This window comes from Scardinius erythrophthalmus (assembly GCF_964197995.2).
Source record: "Scardinius erythrophthalmus genome assembly, chromosome: 5".
In the NCBI taxonomy this organism is placed as follows: Eukaryota; Metazoa; Chordata; class Actinopteri; order Cypriniformes; family Leuciscidae; genus Scardinius; species Scardinius erythrophthalmus.
In genome coordinates this window covers 36,364,079-36,384,360 of record NC_138225.1, presented here as the reverse complement: position 1 = coordinate 36,384,360, position 20,282 = coordinate 36,364,079, and the positions used below count along the sequence as shown (strand labels likewise).

Sequence of the window (20,282 nt, the reverse complement as noted above, 5' to 3'; positions counted from 1 at the left end):
TTTTACGTGCTTTCTTCTCTTTCCCATTTTTGTTCGCTGAGGTGGAGCTGAGATGAAATATTGTTCTTGTAAATACTTTCCAGCATTTCAGTAATAAAAGTTTACATCTTACGTACGGTGCTCGGCAGTGATCAAAAAGGATTTAAACCGTGAATTTTGAATCTCTTCTTGTAAACTCAGAGATGTGGATTCAGACGGCAATTAAATTACCACACAACCTGTTTGTCAAAAAACAGTAGGTACTAATTTGGACAGGGATTTTTACGCGGGTTGGGTAAGAAAAACACTGATATTATGGATTCGGACGGCACTAAAATCACCGACTTACCCCTATAAATGTTTAAAATACCATACAAGCCCATGAGAAACAATATTAGCATCCGAATAGGAGAAACTGACAGTAGCCTATGCTTTCACTGGCCTTTAAGCGCTTTTTAATTAAATTAATAATATTGTATAATAATATAATTAAAAATCTAACAACAATCAGTGTAATGACAAGTTTATTATTTGCATGAAAACACTTGAATTAGCCTAATTGAATACTGTCTGGGTGTATTAAAACTTCAGAATTATATTCGTATAGACCTGCAACAGTGATAAGGTAAAGCTAAGAGTGGTCCAGACCAACCTTACGAAAGTGTGACTTACAGAAGATATACTTAGCGTACGAATGTGTCGGGAATCGTGCCATAACGTTAAGAGAGAGGTTAAGGAATAGGTTAAGAACTACTTAGCGATAAGAACGTTTTGGGGAACCGGGCCCAGCTTTCTAAGGTATAGTTCGGGGAACATGCCTAGTAATGGTATACCTTTAGTTAAGTTATACCTTAAGAGTCTTCGTAGCACGCTAAGAGACAACGTTATCTGGAAACCCAGCCCAGACCAACCTTCCGAACGTATGACTTACAGAAGGTATACTTAACTAAAAACGTTTCTGGAAACACGTATTAACGATAAGGTACAGCTTAAGGTGTAACTTAAAGGCCTGTTCACACCGGGCCGACGTTTAACGCCTCGTGACTAAACAAAGGGCGCCAATATGAGTGTGCACACCGACGCGAAAAACGCCACGCGTAAAAGCGTCATTTTTTAAAAAAACGCCTCGGGTTCGTTTTTTTTTGGTTTGACGTGCCGCGTCAAAAACTATCCAACCAATGAGATTGGCGCTTTTGCTCACGTGTCTGGAGCTTCTGAAGTTACAGTAAAACACAACTTGGGGGCGCTCAAACACAAAACGGTCTTGCCGAGCACACATACGTAACGGCGAAGAAGATATATGCCGAGTAGCGTCTAAACACTGCCGGGAAGAAATAAGACGAGGAAGATGCAGCAAGGCAAGATGAATGTAGAGCTGCTGGTCTCGTTGGTGTCGGAACATAAAGAACTATATGACAAACGCGACAGCGACTACAAAAATCTTGATAAAAGAGAACTGTTATGGAGTGGTATTAAGCGCCATCTAATGTCAGGGAATGAATTTGCATGTTCACTCGGCTCATCGTCAGCGAAAATCGCTTGGGTGTGAACACAAAAAACGCGTTGAAAAACGCTGGCGAATAACGCGCGCCGATATTCGTCCCGGTGTGTACGCCTTAAGAACGACGTAGCGTTAAGAAGGTTTCGGGAAACCCAGCCCTGGTTTGTCTCTGTCTCTTCTGCATTGCCCTGTCTGCTATTGATGACCTTGCCTGTTTTGATTATTCTTAATAAAAGCTGCAAATGGATCTCTCTGAGTCTGCCTCGTTACAACAGACAAACACTTGCAAAACAGGTGAACATTTCACAAATCTGAGATAGAACATTCAAACATTTGTCATTTTTCCTTAACAAAATAAATATCTTAATAGAAAAATGTATTTCTTAGTTTCTGCATGTGCTAATTGGGGATATTGTTTCAAGTCTTGAAACAGGTTTGTGTTGCCTGACTTTGATGGCACGTATCTTCAGCACAGTTTGCAGTGCAGGCTGCAATATTAATATTACATGTTTTGCCTCGAAACGCATATTTGACAGTGAGTTGACAGTAGTATTAGCTTGAGTTAGGATGCAGATTTACTATGTTAAATTTATGTTCATTAACAAAAACAGTAACATCTGTTAAAAAAAATGTAATGACCTCATTTTTATTTGGTAAAATGTAATATTCTGACTGTTTGAGTTTCACAGTTTCCACATATAAAACTAGGCATAGCCTATAGCACATCACTATCATGGCAAAATGTAACTTTATGGTTTCTATGGTATTTGTATGAAAAACAGTAGCCTAAATACATTATTAAATACTGTAATTATATTCCATTAGTCTTTTAATACATTGTCTACATTAATAATATAATACAATTCAATATGTACACTCACCTAAAGGATTATTAGGAACACCATACTAATACTGTGTTTGACCCCCTTTCGCCTTCAGAACTGCCTTAAATCTACGTGGCATTGATTCAACAAGGTGCTAAAAGCATTCTTTAGAAATGTTGGCCCATATTGATAGGATAGCATCTTGCAGTTGATGGAGATTTGTGGGATGCACATCCAGGGCACGAAGCTCCCGTTCCACCACATCCCAAAGATGCTCTATTGGGTTGAGATCTGGTGACTGTGGGGGCCATTTTAGTACAGTGAACTCATTGTCATGTTCAAAAAACCAATTTGAAATGATTCGAGCTTTGTGACATGGTGCATTATCCTGCTGGAAGTAGCCAGAGGATGGGTACATGGTGGTGTACATGGTACAAAGGGATGGACATGGTCAGAAACAATGCTCAGGTAGGCCGTGGCATTTAAACGATGCCCAATTGGCACTAAGGGGCCTAAAGTGTGCAAAGAAAACATCCCCCACACCATTACACCACCACCATCAGCCTGCACAGTGGTAATAAGGCATGATGGATCCATGTTCTCATTCTGTTTACGCCAAATTCTGACTCTACCATCTGAATGTCTCAACAGAAATCGAGACTCATCAGACCAGGCAACATTTTTCCAGTCTTCAACTGTCCAATTTTGGTGAGCTCGTGCAAATTGTAGCCTCTTTTTCCTATTTGTAGTCGAGATGAGTGGTACCCGGTGGGGTCTTCTGCTGTTTAGCCCATCCGCCTCAAGGTTGTGCGTGGTGTGGCTTCACAAATGCTTTGCCGCATACCTCGGTTGTAACGAGTAGTTATTTCAGTCAAAGTTGCTCTTCTATCAGCTTGAATCAGTCGGCCCATTCTCCTCTGACCTCTAGCATCAACAAGGCATTTTCGCCCACAGGACTGCCGCATACTGGATGTTTTTCCCTTTTCACACCATTCTTTGCAAACCCTAGAAATGGTTGTGCGTGAAAATCCCAGTAACTGAGCAGATTGTGAAATACTCAGACCGGCTCGTCTGGCACCAACAACCATGCCACGCTCAAAATTGCTTGAATCACCTTTCTTTCCAATTCTGACATTCAGTTTGGAGTTCAGGAGATTGTCTTGACCAGGACCACACCCCTAAATGCATTGAAGCAACTGCCATGTGATTGGTTGATTAGATAATTGCATTAATGAGAAATTGAACAGGTGTTCCTAATAATCCTTTAGGTGAGTGTATATCCCACATGTCATGGTGCAGTTAATATTACTAGGCTAACATTACAGTAAATCCATGGTAAATGATGGGAATTTGTAGACGGAAGAGCCTTCTAACTGTATCATTGCGCACAGTGTTTCTCCTGTTTGTCAGCGCTGTTTCATCTGCTTTTAAACTGGTTTAAAGACATTGTGTTCTTCGCTGAATTCAAGCGCTTCTCACTGGATCTCGTGACCGAGACCGATCAGAGTAAACGCATCTGCTCTAGTGAGCTCGCGCTATGCTGGCGTTTGGACTTTGAGCAGAGCGGATTAATGGTCCGTGTGGCGCGTGGTTCAAATGAGTTTCGTTCTGCTTTTGGAACACAAATATTATCGAACATTTATCGAACTCTTGATATTGTTTTATCGAGAAAAAATTATATCGCGATAATAATCCTTATCATTTTATCGCCCAGCCCTAGTACCTATAAAATTTTATTACACATATGAAAGTGAGTCCAGATATTAATTTTTTTATATGTCAGAAATTTTTGCTGTTCTCAGTATCATCCAAAACACGTGAACATAGCCTGTAACTTTCGAGCAGGGTGAATTAAAAAATCAGCACTAAACACATAACGTGTTATGTGTTTTGGATGTGTCTCGGTTACTAACGTAACCTCGGTTCCCTGAGATGAGGGAACGAGTACTGTGTAAGGCTAGCTTACGCTATGGGAAAACTCCTTTTCTCAAGAGTATTGAAGCCAATTTTTTAAAACACAGTGCAGCTGCACAGCATACACAGATGAGCGACTAGCGCGGTCATTGGCTGTGTTGCGGCAACTGTACGAACCTATGGTGAGGCGGCTCAGACGTGCAAACCAATCAGGTCGCTTCGCGCCCTAGCGCGTCAGAGCCCGCCAGAATGGGCGTGGCTGATGGCTATATAAGCACCCATTCTTTGCCAAGGAACTCAGGTTTAATCGACTGAAGTGATCCCCTGATCAAAGCACAGTAGCACCGCGGGTTACGCAATACTCATTCCCTCATCTCAGGGAACCGAGGTTACGTAAGTAACCGAGACATTCCCTTTCGAGAGGTATCTCGTATTGCGTAAGGCTAGCTTACGCTATGGGAACCCCCTTCCAAATGCCGTAAGTGTTTAACTTCGCTCCATTCAGTAGCCCAGGCAAGATGCCTGAGGCCTACAGACGAGTAAAGTATGAACCCAATAAAAGCCAGTCCGTGACGGGCTTCGTATAGGAAAAACGAGGTATGGGCCTAATGAGGGCCAAACCCTATATAATGTGTATATATGAGAACCGTAGTTCGAATTTAGCCAGGACCGGATATGTATCGGGGGGGGACTTCCAGGTTATAATACCTCATAAATGTGGACGGCGAGGCCCAGCCGGCCGCCGCACAGATATCTCCAATAGGTATTACACTTGACCAAGCCCAAGACGAGGCCATACCTCTCGTGGAATGAGCTCTGACGCCTAAGGGGCAATGAAGGCCCTTAGACTCATAAGCCAGCGCAATAGCATCAACTATCCAGCGCAATAATCTTTATAAACGGTGAACCCCTTGGTGCGGCCGCCAAAGCATACAAAAAGCTGTTCTGACTGTCTGAATGAGGCAGAACGTAGGGCTGGGCGATATATCGCATGACATTGTTAGGTGCATCTCGTCAGTAAAGCCGGTTCCTTGATTAGTAGTAAATCGCCATTACCTGCTTTCAGATGGAGCGGCATTTACAACACAGAGTTGTAGTTAACTAGGCGATACGTCCATGATAACTAATGCGATATGGCTCAGCTTGTCAGTTAACTACGGCTCTGTGTTGTAAATGCCGCTCCATCTGAAAGCAGGTGATGGCGATTTACTACTAATCAAGGAACCGGCTTTACTGACGAGATGCGCCTAACAATGTCATGCAATATATTGCCCAGCCCTAGCAGAACACTCCAGATAAACTCTGAGAGCCCTAACAGGACAGAGTAAATTCGCGTCTCTTTCATCCTCTGGTGAGGGAAGAGCTGCTAGTGAAATAACCTGTGCTCTGAACGGAGTCGAGAGCACTTTAGGAACATAACCATGCTGTGGCTTAAGGACGACTCTGGAGTCGTTAGGCCCAAACTCAAGGCAGGATGCGCTTACTGATTAACTGAAGCGAGCGCCAGTAAGAGAGTGGTTTTGAGCGAGAGATGCTTCATGTCCACAGACCGAAGCGGCTCAAATGGGGCCCCCTTCATTGCTTCCAGGACCGTGGAGAGGTCCCAGATAGGCACAGAGGGGAGTCGGGGGGTTTAGCCTCCTTGCCCCTTTAAGGCCATGTTGTCTGTCCGGACCAGGATGTGGTGGCCTTTTAGATATGGGAGAAAAGCTTTCAGTGATAGAGCAACCGCTCTCATCTCTAGACAGTTTATATGTAGGCGCTTCTCCAGGCTTGACCATGGGCCAGAGACCGGCCTGCCCTCGTAAAGGGCCCCCCCAACCTAGGTTGGAGGCGTGTGTCGAGATCACTTTTCTCCTCGAAACCACACCCATACTCACGCCTGACTGATACTAGTCTGCTGCTTTCCAGGGAGCCAGGGCTTTGATACAGTCGTGGTTCGATCTAATTTGTAAGTGGCCAAATCGGCAAGTGTGAGCCGGTACTCTGGGTTTTAGCCAGCGCTGGAGAGGACGCATGTGCAGTAGTCCAAGCTGGAGTACTGATGATGGCCATGAGACCTAACATCCTCTGAAATCTCTTGAGAGGAGCGCAAGGGAGCGCTCTGACGTAAGGCACGCTTTCATTTGTATAGAGTCTATCACTGTACCCAGGAAAGAAATACCCTGGCTGGGAGACAGTGTCCTCTTGGAAGCATTGATCCTTAGACCCAGGCATTATAAATGGCTGAGGAGCCAGGATCTGTGAGTTATCAACTGTTCCTCCGATTGGGCTATAATCAGCCAATCGTCAAGGTAGTTTAACACTCGCACTCCCAGCTGTCTCAGGAGGGAGAGTGCTGCGTCCATGCACTTCGCAAATGTACGAGGTGCCAGTGATAGGCCGAACGCTAGTACTGTGTACTGGTAAGCCTGCCCCTCGAAGGCGAATCTCAGGAATGGCCTGTGATGGGGTGATATTTGGATGTGAAAATAAGCATCTTTCAGATCCACTGAGAATAACCAATCCCCTGGGCGAATTTGCGCAAGGATTTGTCTGGTTGTCAGCAACCTTTGTTCAGGTGTCTGAGGTCTAGGATGGGCCTGAGGCCGCAATCCTTTTTCAGAACGAGGAAATAGCGACTGTAAAAGCCCGACTCGCTTTGTGAAAGAGGGATTGGTTCGACAGCTCTCTTTTCTAACAGTTTCGAAGGATGTGCGCCACATTTCCAGCTTTCCTGTAGCTCAGTGGTAAGAGCATTGCGTTAACAACGCAAGGTTGTGGGTTCGATCCCAGGGGATTGCACATACCTATGTATAAAATGTATAGGATAATGCAATGTAAGTCGCTTTGGATAAAAGCGTCTGCCAAATGCATAAATGTAAATAAATGTAAATGTAAATTTCTTCTCACTGTCGTTTCAATCATGGCTCAAAAGCGCGGGGTCTATGAGCAAACTGTAGTGAGTAGCCTCGTTTTATCTTGTTCAACACCCATACTGATATACCGGGGATGGCCTCCCAGGCCTTGGCCCTAATAGCTAGGGTTTGAATGAAAACTGGGGATGGGCCGCTCTGTGACAGGGACCTGGCCGCCCAGCAGTCTTGTAATGCAGTGTGAACAGGTGCATTACAGCGGGCACACCTTTAATAACATCTCCAGCGCGAGCTGGAGGGAGAACTGAAACTGTGGGAACAGTTTTCATGTGTAGGGGTGCGTATTTCATAGTGGGCACACAACCTACATTTATTACATCTCCCGCACAAGCTGGGGGGAGAACTGGTACTATGGTGGCAGGGCTTATGTGTAGGGGTGCATACTTCATAGTGGGCACACGCACTACATTCATTGCATCCCCAGTGTGAGCTGGAGGAGAGATTAATACTGTGGGAACAGTGCTTGTATGCAGAGGTGCGTACTTTATCGTGGGCACATAACCTACATATGACACAGACAGAAAAGAGCTCTTTTCGTGCTTTATTTGTGTCGCTGTAAAACGGCGTTTGTTTGCAGGTGTGCGTGTTTTATAACAGACCCATTTACTGCAACATCGGTATTTCCAGCCGCCTGATAAAAGGAGACTGGGAAATGTGTGAGACGCTTTTTGGAGAGTCTCGGCCTCGGCGGGACTCAAACTCTTTCTCTTTCTTCCTAAGGCGACTCGTCGCATTCGGATGCAGCGATGGAAAGGCTGTCATCCTTTTCGTCCTCCTCGTCAGATGCCCCGAAAGAGACGAGACCTGCCACTCGCAGAGAGGGGCGCTGGTCTGCCTGTGTAAACAGGACCAGTGAGGGAGTTTCTCTGGGAGAGAGCGAGGCACGCAGGACTGGGTCGGCATGTGTTCGCTCGCATCCATCCGCTCTGGCATCTTTTGAGAACGGCGCTTCTTTTTGCGTCGCTCGAGCAAAGGGAGAGAGAAAACAGCCAGTCGAGCCTGCAGGGTGGGGAGATCCATCAAGTCACACTCAGGGCAGTCGCCCTTGGTGAGTGCAGCTTCCGCATGGTCGTGGCCCAGACAGGAAATTTAGCTCTCTTAGAAAGTGTGACGCGACGGCGAGCACACTAGCATTAAAGAATATGGCGCGCCGGATGGCACAGCAGAACAGCGGGCTGAAGGTGGCGTCTAGTGAACCCAGGAAGCCGGCGTCCTCATGGCTGAATAGCAGAAGGCTTGTTCCGCTGAAAGCTTGTTGATGGCGGCGAAGGCTTCTATCCAGAGATCAGCGAAGTGGAGTGTTCGCTGAAGGAGATAAAATCTGAGTTCCTTGGCAAAGAATGTGTGCTTATATAGCCATAAGCCAAGCCCATTCTGGCGGGCTCTGACGCTCTAGGGTGCGAAGCGGCCTGATTGGTTTGCACAACTGAGCCGCCTCGCCATTGGTTCGTGCAGTTGCCGCAGCACAGCCAATGACCACGCCAGTCACTCATCTGTGTATGCTGTAGGGATGGGAATCGAAAACCGGTTCCACTCGAGAACCGGTTCTAAGTTTAACGAACCATCGATATTGTATGTCCTCAACGTTAACGAGTCCTCTTATCGATGCTCCTGCTCCGAGTCCCAGCCATATACAGACCGTGAACTCACAACTGTCCCTTTTGTCCTTTATCGGGCACCATAGATAGCACGGCGTCTATGCATCTGCGTGTCATCATGACGTCAAAGCGATTTGAGCAAAGGAGGGAATTATGGAGAGAAAGAGGCGATCTAAAGCTTGGCTTTGTTTTACAAAACGTGACGAAAATCATGCCTTTGCAATAACTGCAAGGCTGTGATTTCGTGTAAGGGTGCAAATACAAGCAACATGCTTAAACATATGTTAACCCATGGTACTAAATTGCAGGAATGTCGTGTTTTGATCCGCTGCGTACAACTGCCCAAGCTAGCAGCACCGTAACCTCCATTGAACAGGGTAATGTAATGTTAAACATCACAGGCGTCTTACAAAGAACAGGCATATTCTACGAAAACACTGTACTGTGTTTGTGTATAATTATTCTCGCAATATCCATTTTAGATGATAGGCAGGATGAAATCATTAGCTCCCAGTCGACAGGCTGCTCGACTACGAGTGAAGAAATGCGTTCGCCATTCACACTCGCTGCTCTGGAAAGATAAACGAGTGTCACCGAGCAGTAACCAAGTTCGTGGTGAAAGGGTTACACCCATTCGCAACTGTGGACCAACCAGATTTTCGGTATGTGGTGAAATGTTTGGTTAGGCGAGTCTTCTTGATTGAGGCAAATCAAATGAATACTTTTATGTTATATATAGAGTACAGCTAGCATTAAAATTGCATGTTAATTATCACATTATTTAATTTACATGAATAATGTGTAGGGAGATGATCAGGACAATAACCCCCAGGTATAAGCCACCTTCAAGGGACTACCTTGGCAACAGCTTGATCCCTGCCTGGTACCAAGTTGAAAAAGAAAACTTGTTATCTGCTGTCAAGGATGTTACAAAGGCAGCCATCACAGCAGATGGATTGACTAGCCTGGCCCAGGACCATTACCTCACAGTCACACTCCATTACACCAGACAGGGCACCACTGTAGGGAAAGTCCTCAAAACTAAGGCAGTATATGAAGCCCAGACTGGTGATGCTGTGGCCGAAGAAGTTGAAGCAATACTGAAGGAATTTGAAGTTAGAGAAAAGGTTGTTGCAGCAACAGTGGACAATGCAGCGAATATGGATGTTGCTATGAAGAAGATGCAGGTTTTGAAGATCAGCTGCTTTGTACACATTAAATCTCGCAGCACAAAAAAATTAACAAATTCAGCACCGTTTGCAACTGGTCTGCAAGAGTATGCGCTATAGTTGTTTGGATGAGGTCCTACATGGCAAAGGTCATTCTGAAGGAAAAGCAGCAATTACTGAGTAAGTACACATGAATTTCTGTTTTAATTAGATTTTACAGTAAAATGTTAATATTTTGATGTAAAAAAAAATATATATATATATATATATCAGATTTTAGCAAAATAGTTAATATGATTATAAAATGTTTTGTTACATTTTATTCTAACAAAAATGTGCATTTTTTTCACAGACCTCGCTCAGCACTCACTAATTGTTGATGTAAAGACACGATGGAATTCTCTTTATCTGATGATTGAGAGGTTCTATGAGCAGGTCCCTGCTATTCAAGCAGTAATAATGGACCCGCGGATAAAAAAAAACAATCTGAGAAGGAAAAGTAAGTTCTGTGATGATTACCACTACTACTAAATTAGTGTAGGGTGCAAGAGAGGACCACTTATTGTGCTACCTTGCTTAAGGAAAATGATTATCTATATTTATAGACTGCTTGAGAAACTGCAAATGGAGGACTTCAGGAAGGCAAAGGAGTTCATGGAGTTGATGTCTGTACTCTACATGTCGACACTCTGTGTTTCTAGTGGAAAAAAGCCCTACATGTGGCCAAATCATTCCAATTTTAAAAAAGTTGGAGTGCCACTATGCAGTCCAGGCCGAAGACTCTGCATTTGCAAGAAACATTAAGGAGAAAATCTGGACTGATCTTTCAACAAGTTACCAGGTTCCTTGACAGATACTCATTAATTTCCATTCTTCATGTAAATGATTCATTCTTTCTTTTTTTTTAATTTTTTTTTATTAAGAATGAAAATGTCCAGAACTTCCTGGAAGAAGCAACAGTGTTGGACCCAAGTTTCCACTTGAAAATAGACAGTGATGCCATATGGGACAGGCTGAGGTCTGCAGCAATTGTAGCAGCCACACCCAGAGAGACAGAAAAGGTATTTGATTCACAGTTTGTGGTTTATTTCTGTTGTGATGCTCAACTCTGGTTTCATTCGTAGGGATGACATGTTCTTTTTTCTTTTAAGCAGTCACAGCAGGAAGACAACATACAGAGTCTAGGACAATCTCATGAGGTGGAAGAGAAGCAACAGGAGGAGAAACGTAGAAAACTATGTAAGTCCTTTTAATCATAGTAAACGTGGCATAGATGAAGATATAATAAACTAATCAAATCATTGATCTAAAGATTTTGGTGGTAAAGTAACAGTTCTACTACCAGTGGCACTAGCTTTAATAATAGAAGTAGTACATAAGTATATTTGTTTTTTGGACATCAGATTTACTTGATATACCTTTCAGACACCACATGTAAAACACCCCAGGAAGACAGCCTTGGAGAAGCTGTTTGCGGAGGAGGATCATGATTTACAAACAGCCCCACAACAGACTCAGACATTTTTTGAACGACTGGACCGAGAAATACTGATGTACAGAGGCATACCTTCCATCTCTGTATCAGCGGATGATACTCTTTGGTGGTGGCAGAAGAGGGACACGATGCCTCTTTTGGCTGATCTTGCCCAAACATATCTGTGTGTTCAGGCATCTTCTACCCCTTCTGAGAGGGTGTTCTCCACTGCTGGAGACACTATTAATCAAGAGAGAGCTAGGATTCTCCCAGAAAAAGCAGATATGCTTATTTTTCTTCATAAGAATTGTTAAATGAATCAAATTTGGTTCAAACATATTTCATTGCAAGCCAGTTTTGTCACCGTTAGGCTTCCATCCCTATTTTTATAGAAAATAGTTAAGACATTGAGGATGATAAATTGCGGACGGATTTTTGATATCTCGAACGGTTTGGCCGTGGCGAGGAAACGAATTTACGGGGAGAAAAGAGAAACAGGAAGTGTGTTATAACTTCAGCATACATTGACTGATCTTGATAAAACTTCAGCAGTATGTTCGTTGTAAGAGGCCGATCACATGGATGTGACTATTGTGAGTCAAAGTTATAGCGCCACCAACTGGCAGTAGGAATTGTGGCACTTTCAAAATGCTTTGAAATCACCCTCTTATTTTTACCCGATTTGCTTCAAACTTTATGTGTATAATGCAAATACAAGGTTGATGTACACCTGTGAAAGGATTCTTGATATCTTAGATACTGTTGCCGTGGCAACGCATCAAACTTTAATATTCTTTTCAGATGCTTTTGAGACTCTTATCATGCTTGAAATTGGATGAAACTCGACAGACACATCACATTTATTAGCCGGTAGACATGTGAAAAGTTTCAGAAACGGGCGAGGTGAGGGGCTCAGTAGCGCCACCTTTTGACAAAAGTGTTAGTGTTAGTTTTATCTACAGCAACAAAACTCGGTATGTATATTGTTTTTATCAAGCCGGACAACTTTCTAATTTACAGTCATCAGCTCCGACCAACAGGAAGTCAGATATTTTGGTTTGAATGTGTATTTATTTGCAAAATCAGCCTCTGAATTTTTACCCACTCCTCTTAACTGGTTTATTTTATTCCCACCAAACTTTTTCAACATGATGAAAATACATTAAAAATGCTAAATTGTGAACGGATAATAAATATCTCAAACGGTTTTGCTATGTCGAGGGATTAAAGTAATGTCAAAAAAGGAAAAACTAAAAGCCTCATATCTTCTAAAAATGTAATTATACACCATTTATTTCTATATAAAATTATACAAATATCAGAAAATAAATAAATAAATCATGTCATTCATAGTGCTATACTGCCCTCTTGTGTTCAAAATCAGGTAGCCTATTGTATCTATATAAAAATATACTAGGTATGTGACGGCGAGATTATTTTACCACCGGTTAATCAACATGTGACACCGCTGGGGGCTTTTGAATCGCTAACTTAAAAACGAAAGTAAAGTATGTTCGTCCGCACGGACATTGATAATGGTGCGGAGCAGAGCGAGCATTTTCAATGAATTCCTTTGGAAGTAGGAATTAACTAAAAAACATTCACTCTATGTTCTGCTCGTTCCTCACCGTGAATGCGCACCGTTATGAATGCCCGTGCAGCCATGAGCATTTTAGTTTAATTTTAAAATTAGCGCCTTTCGGGGGGCGGATTGCTTGAAATTATTGTACAAAAGCACAATGTTGTGTTTTATTGCGACTGTACACAAGTATAAGTTAACACTTAGCAGTTTGAATGTCGTTCTATATGAACAAAATGACGGAGTATGTTTTTATGTGTCCACTGTTCAATCGCGCCCGCGCCACACACACACACACACACACACACACACACACACACACACACACACACACATTCCAGCATTGCAATCTTGACATCGCAGCCTGTTCATTATAGCCTTAATAAAATATAATAATAAAATAGTAAACCTAACATATACAAATTACACTGCTCTGTTTAAATAGTCAGTAGTACAATTTGTACCATTCACAGTAAGCAGAGCTCCACTGTGATGTTTCCAAGCACATTTTTGCGCGTGTGAAGAGGATGATTTTTTCTATCGATATTGGAACATGAGTGAAGTACAAAGCCTATAATAAAGAATAGTTTAGCATCCAAATACATGGCAAATGTTGAAACATTTTGATTCTAATGAGAGGGTTACGTGAGCCCAACACAACTTACTTTCGTTTTTATTTTTACATTAAATTTAAAGGATTTGTTGTGGAATATTTTGAGTGTATCATAAAATCAGAATAAGGTAAGTCAAGTAATATTTTCTGTCATATATATATATATATATATATATATATATATATATATATATATATACAGCGATGAAGGGCCAAAGCCGGCGGCACCGTCACCCCGGTGCCTTTAGGTAACTATAATTTAATAACTGATATATTTAATAACTAATCACATTATATAAAATTAATTCCTTTTTCAAAACCCAAGAATGCATGGAATAAAAAAAGTGAGAAATTACTTTAGTGATGTTTCCTCACAGCTGGGGTTTAGGTTATGTTTGTCTGACGTGATACGAGTTCCATTCAGGTCCAAAGTAGTGACAGGAGACAAGCACACACACACACACACACACACACACACACACACACACACACACACACACACACACACACACACACACACACACACACACATACACACACACACACACACACAGACTGGGTGGTTGGGTAGACTGGGTTTAAATGAACTATCCCATGTTCCAAAGTTGTGGGAAACACTGATACTGCGTTGTTATTGCAAACTCACTGAGCTCATCTAAAATCTCTACCTTCAGTGTTGACCCGGACAGAAGGCCGATATCATTTGTCTTGCCACTGGAACTGATGTCGTCAACAGGACACTTTAGAGTGGATTTCCTCTGAGCGATCAAAGTTAAGAGGCTGCCATTGATTCGTCATTTAATGAACTCATTTGTTATGTAACTAATGTCAGTTAAAGCCTTCATTGTTATTAAAAAGATTCAAGATTCAAGCCATATGATATACCCCATAATCATGAGGAATGTTTAAGACATTGTGGCTTTAAATTGTTAGCATGGTAAACAGCTGTTAAGCCAGGAAAGGGTATATGCTAGAACAAGTCTGCTAAATACAGTACATAATCACGTAAGTATTAGACCCAGGCAATATATCAAATATTCACAATATATTCATGGTGATTCAGCTGGCCATATAAAATATGGCAACACTGTGAATATTGCTATTATTTTAAAGCTTTTTATTTTGACCAATAAGTTTCCATGTCATGTGGCTTTGTTTTGTCACTACTTCCTGTCACGAAGCCAAACTGCATTGTAACTGTAATTTTTATTTACGTATTTTTTTATATCCATTTAATTGTATTATTTATTTTTAAATTATGCTTTTATGTTTTGATATACTATTCGGTTGATTCATTTATATAGTTTGTAGGGATGCACCGATTCTTTATATTTGAAAGCTGGCCGATAAATCTAAATCCAAATTTTTATATGATTTTTGCCTGATTACAAAAACAAAAGTCTCATAATTAAAAGCCATGTCCTAAGCACAAAATTATATATTATATCTATAATTTCATGTAGCCAATATGACAGACTTACGCTGCATATGTTGCACTCCAATAATTTTTCAAGCAATTCAAAAACCATCAGTGTGCATCTGAAGTGTCTCCGCCGAAGGAAATAATCTTTATTTATCGGCTGTAATATATCGACCAAATTTTCTTATCAGGCCAATAATGATAACAATAACAATAATTTACTGCTATATTATATATAATTGGTAGAGATTGTGTTGTTTGGGGTAATAATATTTAGGAATTTCAGTTTGAACTAGATTTACTGTACTTTATACCTTTCATTAAATGATTCCAGAGAAAGTACATAAACATTGAGAAAAAGAATATCATCAAAAGATGGAAAGATGGACTATTATTATTTTGCTAGTCAGAAAGGAACCTGAACTAGTTCCTTTGTTTTGCCAGTTTGGGTGAAGCATATGTAGCATGATTAGGTCCAGATTTAGCAAGAGAATTCAGCCTGCCTTAGCGATGCTAATATTGTTTCTTTTGTCTATATGAAACACAAAATATCAGCTTTATGTAGACAGGCATCAGTATAATTAGAGCTACAGCCAAAAAAAGCTATTTATTGGATCACAGGTTGGTCATGTGAGGTAATGACATCACCAGTATGAGGTAATATATAGTAAGCATTTAGATATAGACTGTGTCCAAAACCAAATGCAGCAGATATTTTGGATTACCTGGCATACAGATGCAATGGAAGCCTCCAATTTGATTCAAACAGGTAGCATCATTCTGGCATGGGTTGGACATGCACTCGTTTATGTCCAGTTCACATTGAGCACCCACATATCCCTGCAGACATTTACACTGGAAGGAACCTTTTGTGTTTATACACTTTCCAGCATGTTCACAAGGGTTTGCACCTAAAAAAGAGACACAAAACACCTTTAAATATGGGGAAATCCATCATTCGATCACTAATACATTCAGGTTGGCAGGGTGTTTTAAGTGGTTGCTAGGGTGTTCTGGGTGGTTAATGTGTTGTTCAAGAGTTCATTTTATTCAGGTGTTTTTTTTAAAGAAGCCATTACTCACCCAGTGAGCATTCATCAACGTCTTGGTCACAGGCTGGGCCAACATAACCCAGAGGACAGGTACAGATGGCCTTGCCGTTGACTGGGTTGGTGTCACAGTTTGAGCCTTTCTGACATGGGTTACTAATGCAAGCATCATCCAGGTGACACAGCAGACCTAAGACATCGATACACACAATAAAAATTAGCTTGTACAGAAATTTATGACAATAAAAATAAGGGAATGTCTCCTATTTAAACAGCATGGCAGGTTTTAAAGACCTCATGAAATCAAAACAAATGTTGGTTACACTTTATTTTAAGGTGTCTGTGTTACAGTGTAATTATACATTTAAGTACTGAGTAATAATTATTTAACTACATGTACTGACTATAGGGTGTAACGTCGCCGGGTAGATGAAGAAGACGAAGGTCAAGCGAAGATACAAAATACTCAATATTTATTTCCTTAGGCAAAATCCAAACAAACTCGAAAGAGTGTGCGTGCACAAACAGAGTGCTAACTACACAAACAATAACCAACCAAGACATGGGTGAGAAGGGGAACTTAAATACAGAGATGATAATAACACGACAACAGGTGATGATGATGGGTGAACACAGGTGATGAGGATGATGATGATGATGTGCAGGTGAAGGTGATGATGACGGAGGATTCTGGGAAGTGTAGTGCAGACACAGACGAGGAAGAAGGCGGTGAATGTGACATAGGGTTAGGTTCGGGTCTTGACATGAACTTTTTTTGCTCACCAGCCACTGTGGCTAGTGGTTTTCCAAAGTTATCAGCTATGCAGCATTTTCCCTGGCCACAATTTTGACATCAATACCATTGGGAAAAACAGTAATTTAGATATTTTTTAATATTATCTCATAATTTGGCAGCAGGTATATTACACTTTAAGACCTGACGCACAAATCCATTATACTGTTACACATGCATTTTCTTTCTCAACTGTTTACGTGCACTTAAAACCTAACTGACTGTTTACATGAATACTCGCCAAAACCAGCAATGTTTTTACATTATTTTGTGTGTTTTTGACTGTTTAAGTGCAATAAGCAGTGAAAAAGAACTCAATTTAGTACCGAGAGGAGGCATTATGTGTGCAAACTTTGGGTGTGAGCACAAAAGCTGAAGGTATGAGTAAAATTATGCAAAATAGGCGCAATCCTATGCCGGGGCAATTCATTCGAAGCAAATGAGACGAGTGAGAGAGGGGAGGCAAGTTTGTGTGTCAACTCGCTGTCAGAGAGATGAGATTTTGATGTCATGTATCAATTTTGTGGAAAATTTGTATTGGAAGCGTTTCAGATATTTCGGTATCGATATTTATCGAAAAATCTATATTTTTGACAACACTAAATTGCACTTAGTTTATTATTTCAAATGATTTTTAAAAGACTACAATTGAAACATGCATATATGATACATATAATTCAACCTGCCAAATTGGCTAGTAGGAGTGACTGCGTTACACGCCACTGCTGAAATCCACACGCATAATACCAAACCCTGATTAGGATTAAGGTGTGGTTTAGGTTAGTTGCATGCACAATTTATAGTAATTACTATAGCAACTACATGTAAGATGTGTAACAAGAACACTGTAAAATAAAGTGTTACACATAATGTCATGACACTTAATCCATGGCTATTAGCTTTACATCATCTATGTGCAAGTTTACATACAATATGGACTAAATTCATTTTAGCAGATTAAAAAAGCAAATTGATATGTCCCATCTTAACTTCTTAACAAGTCCATTAAACTAAAAATAGGGTCTTTAAATTATCTTCAGTGGTTTTGCTCACAGCTCTCATAAAGCTAATGCTCCAATAAAAGAAATGAGTGCCTCAAACCAAGATTCAGTTGCATGTGAAAAAACTATGCACACCTGTGCGCCCGTGAGGACATTCACAGAAGAAGGAAGCCACCCGATCATGACATGTGGCTCCTGCGAGGCAGGCAGCATCTGCGCAGTCATCGATGTTCTCGCTGCAGTCATCCCCAGTCCAGCCGTTCACACACACACAGTTGTATCCACCCTGCGTGTTCAAGCATGTACCACCGTTCTGGCAGGAATTGGGCATCAAATCGCACTCGTTGACGTCTTCGGTACAGAACTGACCTGAGGAATTAATATATAAATATTTATAGCTGTTAATTTCACTGCAAAATACAGCATGTACATTTCTAAACACAGATACAATGCTAATAAAAAAAGAGATTTTACCCAATGAAACCATGTTAGCCTTACTGATTCAAAAATGTCTTTGTGTCTAGCTGTAATTGAAGTGTAGGGTTTGAGTAGGCATTTGGTACCTGTCCACTCTGGCTTGCATTGGCAATTGTAGGTGTCCACACAGGTCCCTCCGTTAAGGCAGCGATGGTCTAGACAGTCATCAATGTTCTCCTCGCAGTTCTGACCACTAAAGCCTGGAAAGAAAGAAGCAATTTCATCAAAAATGTTCTTATAAATCTAGTTTCAAAAGCCAGAAGCAACAAGACTGTTTACATGTCCATATCAGGCACTGCCCATATATTTGAGCAGCAAATCAGCATTTTATAATGATTTCAGAAGAATCATGTGACACTGAAGACTGGACTTATGATGCTGAAAATTCAGCTTCGCATCACAGGAATGAATTACATTTTTAAAATACATTGTAATAGAAAACAGTGGTAACACTTTATTTTGCAGTGTCCTTGTTACATGTACTTACAGTAGTAATAACTGTAAATTATGAATAATTACATTCAACTAACCCTAAACAAAACCCTAATCCTAACTCTATAGTAAGTACATGTTAATAATATTACTCAATACCTAAATGAACAATTACATTGTAATAAAGACACCTTAAAATAAAGTGTAACCAAAACAGCAATAATATTTTACAATATTATTGTTTTTACAATATTACTGTTTTTTGATCAATTAAATTCAGCCTTGCTAAGCATAATAGACTTCTTTCAAAAAAAAAAAATCTTACCAAACACAAAGTTTTGAACGATAGAGTACCTATTCAATTTTATTCCACATATGAAAGTGAGTCCAGATCTGAATTTTTTTAAATGTCACAGATTTTTGCTGTTCACATCCAAAACATGTGAACATAGCCTATAACTTTCGAGCAGGGTGAATTAAAAAATCAGCACTAAAACATAACATCTCGTTTACTAACATAACCTCGGTTCCCTGAGATGAGGGAACGAGTATTGCTTAAGGCTAGTTTACGCTATTGGAAAACACCTTTTCTCGAGAATATTGAAGACAAATTTTTAAAATGCAGTGCAGCTGCACTGCATACACAGATGAGCGACTGGCGTGGTCATTGGCTTTGCTGCGGCAACTGCACGAACCTATGGAGAGGTGGCTCAGACGTGTGAACCAATCAGAATGGTTGACCAGAATGGGCGTGGCTTATGACTATATAAGCACGTCAAGTCAAGTCAAGTCAAGTATATTTGTATAGCACTTTTCATAATACAGATTGTATCAAAGCAGCTTCACAGTATTAAATTAAAATAATACAACAAGGTTTGTTTCTAGTGAAATTTATTGATTGATAAAATTAAATTAAATATTCCCAAAATATCCCCACCTGAGCAAGCCAAAGGCAAAACAGTGGCAAGGAACCGAAAAAACTCCATCAGGTGACCTAATGGTGAGCTGAAACTCCATCAGGTGACCTAATGGAGAAAAAAAAAAAACCTTGGTAGAACCCAGGCTCAGTCGGGGGCCAGTTCTCCTCTGGCGTTTATGAACTAGAGGCCGGATTGTAGTTTGAACTGTAAGATTAAGAATATTATATGAATGCCTGGCTGAAGAGATGCGTCTTTAATCTAGTTTTAAACTGGGAGAGTGAGTCTGAGCAACGAACAGTATCAGGAAGGCTATTCCAGAGTTTTGGAGCTAAATGTGAAAATGCTCTCCCTCCTTTGGTGAATCTGGATATCCCAGGTATGACCAAAAGCCTCGAATTTAGTGATCTTAAAGAGCGCGATGGATTATAGGGCGATAGAAGATCCGTTAAATAGACTGGAGCTAAGCCATTTAGGGCTTTATAAGTCAGTAGCAATACCTTGTAATTAATACGGAACTTTATAGGTAACCAATGTAGTGATGATAAAATCGGTGTTATATGATCATATTTTCTTGATCTAGTAAGAACTCTAGCAGCTGCATTTTGGACTAACTGTAGCTTGTTT

The 20,282-nt window shown here is 41.0% G+C and overlaps 1 protein-coding gene across 2 annotated transcripts in view; it reads right to left on the bottom strand.

The window, feature by feature from the left end:
* LOC308691702 (uncharacterized protein) overlaps positions 1-20,282 on the bottom strand; it is a 228,083-nt gene that overhangs the window by 85,631 nt on the left and 122,170 nt on the right. For both annotated transcript variants that reach the window (XM_081367199.1, XM_081367198.1), the window contains exons 17-20: positions 18,393-18,506; positions 17,965-18,198; positions 16,070-16,225; positions 15,712-15,897 (exon numbers count right to left, since the gene is read on the bottom strand). In XM_081367199.1, the coding sequence (XP_081223325.1) occupies positions 15,712-15,897; positions 16,070-16,225; positions 17,965-18,198; positions 18,393-18,506 (690 nt within the window). The remainder of the gene's footprint in view (positions 1-15,711; positions 15,898-16,069; positions 16,226-17,964; positions 18,199-18,392; positions 18,507-20,282) is intronic.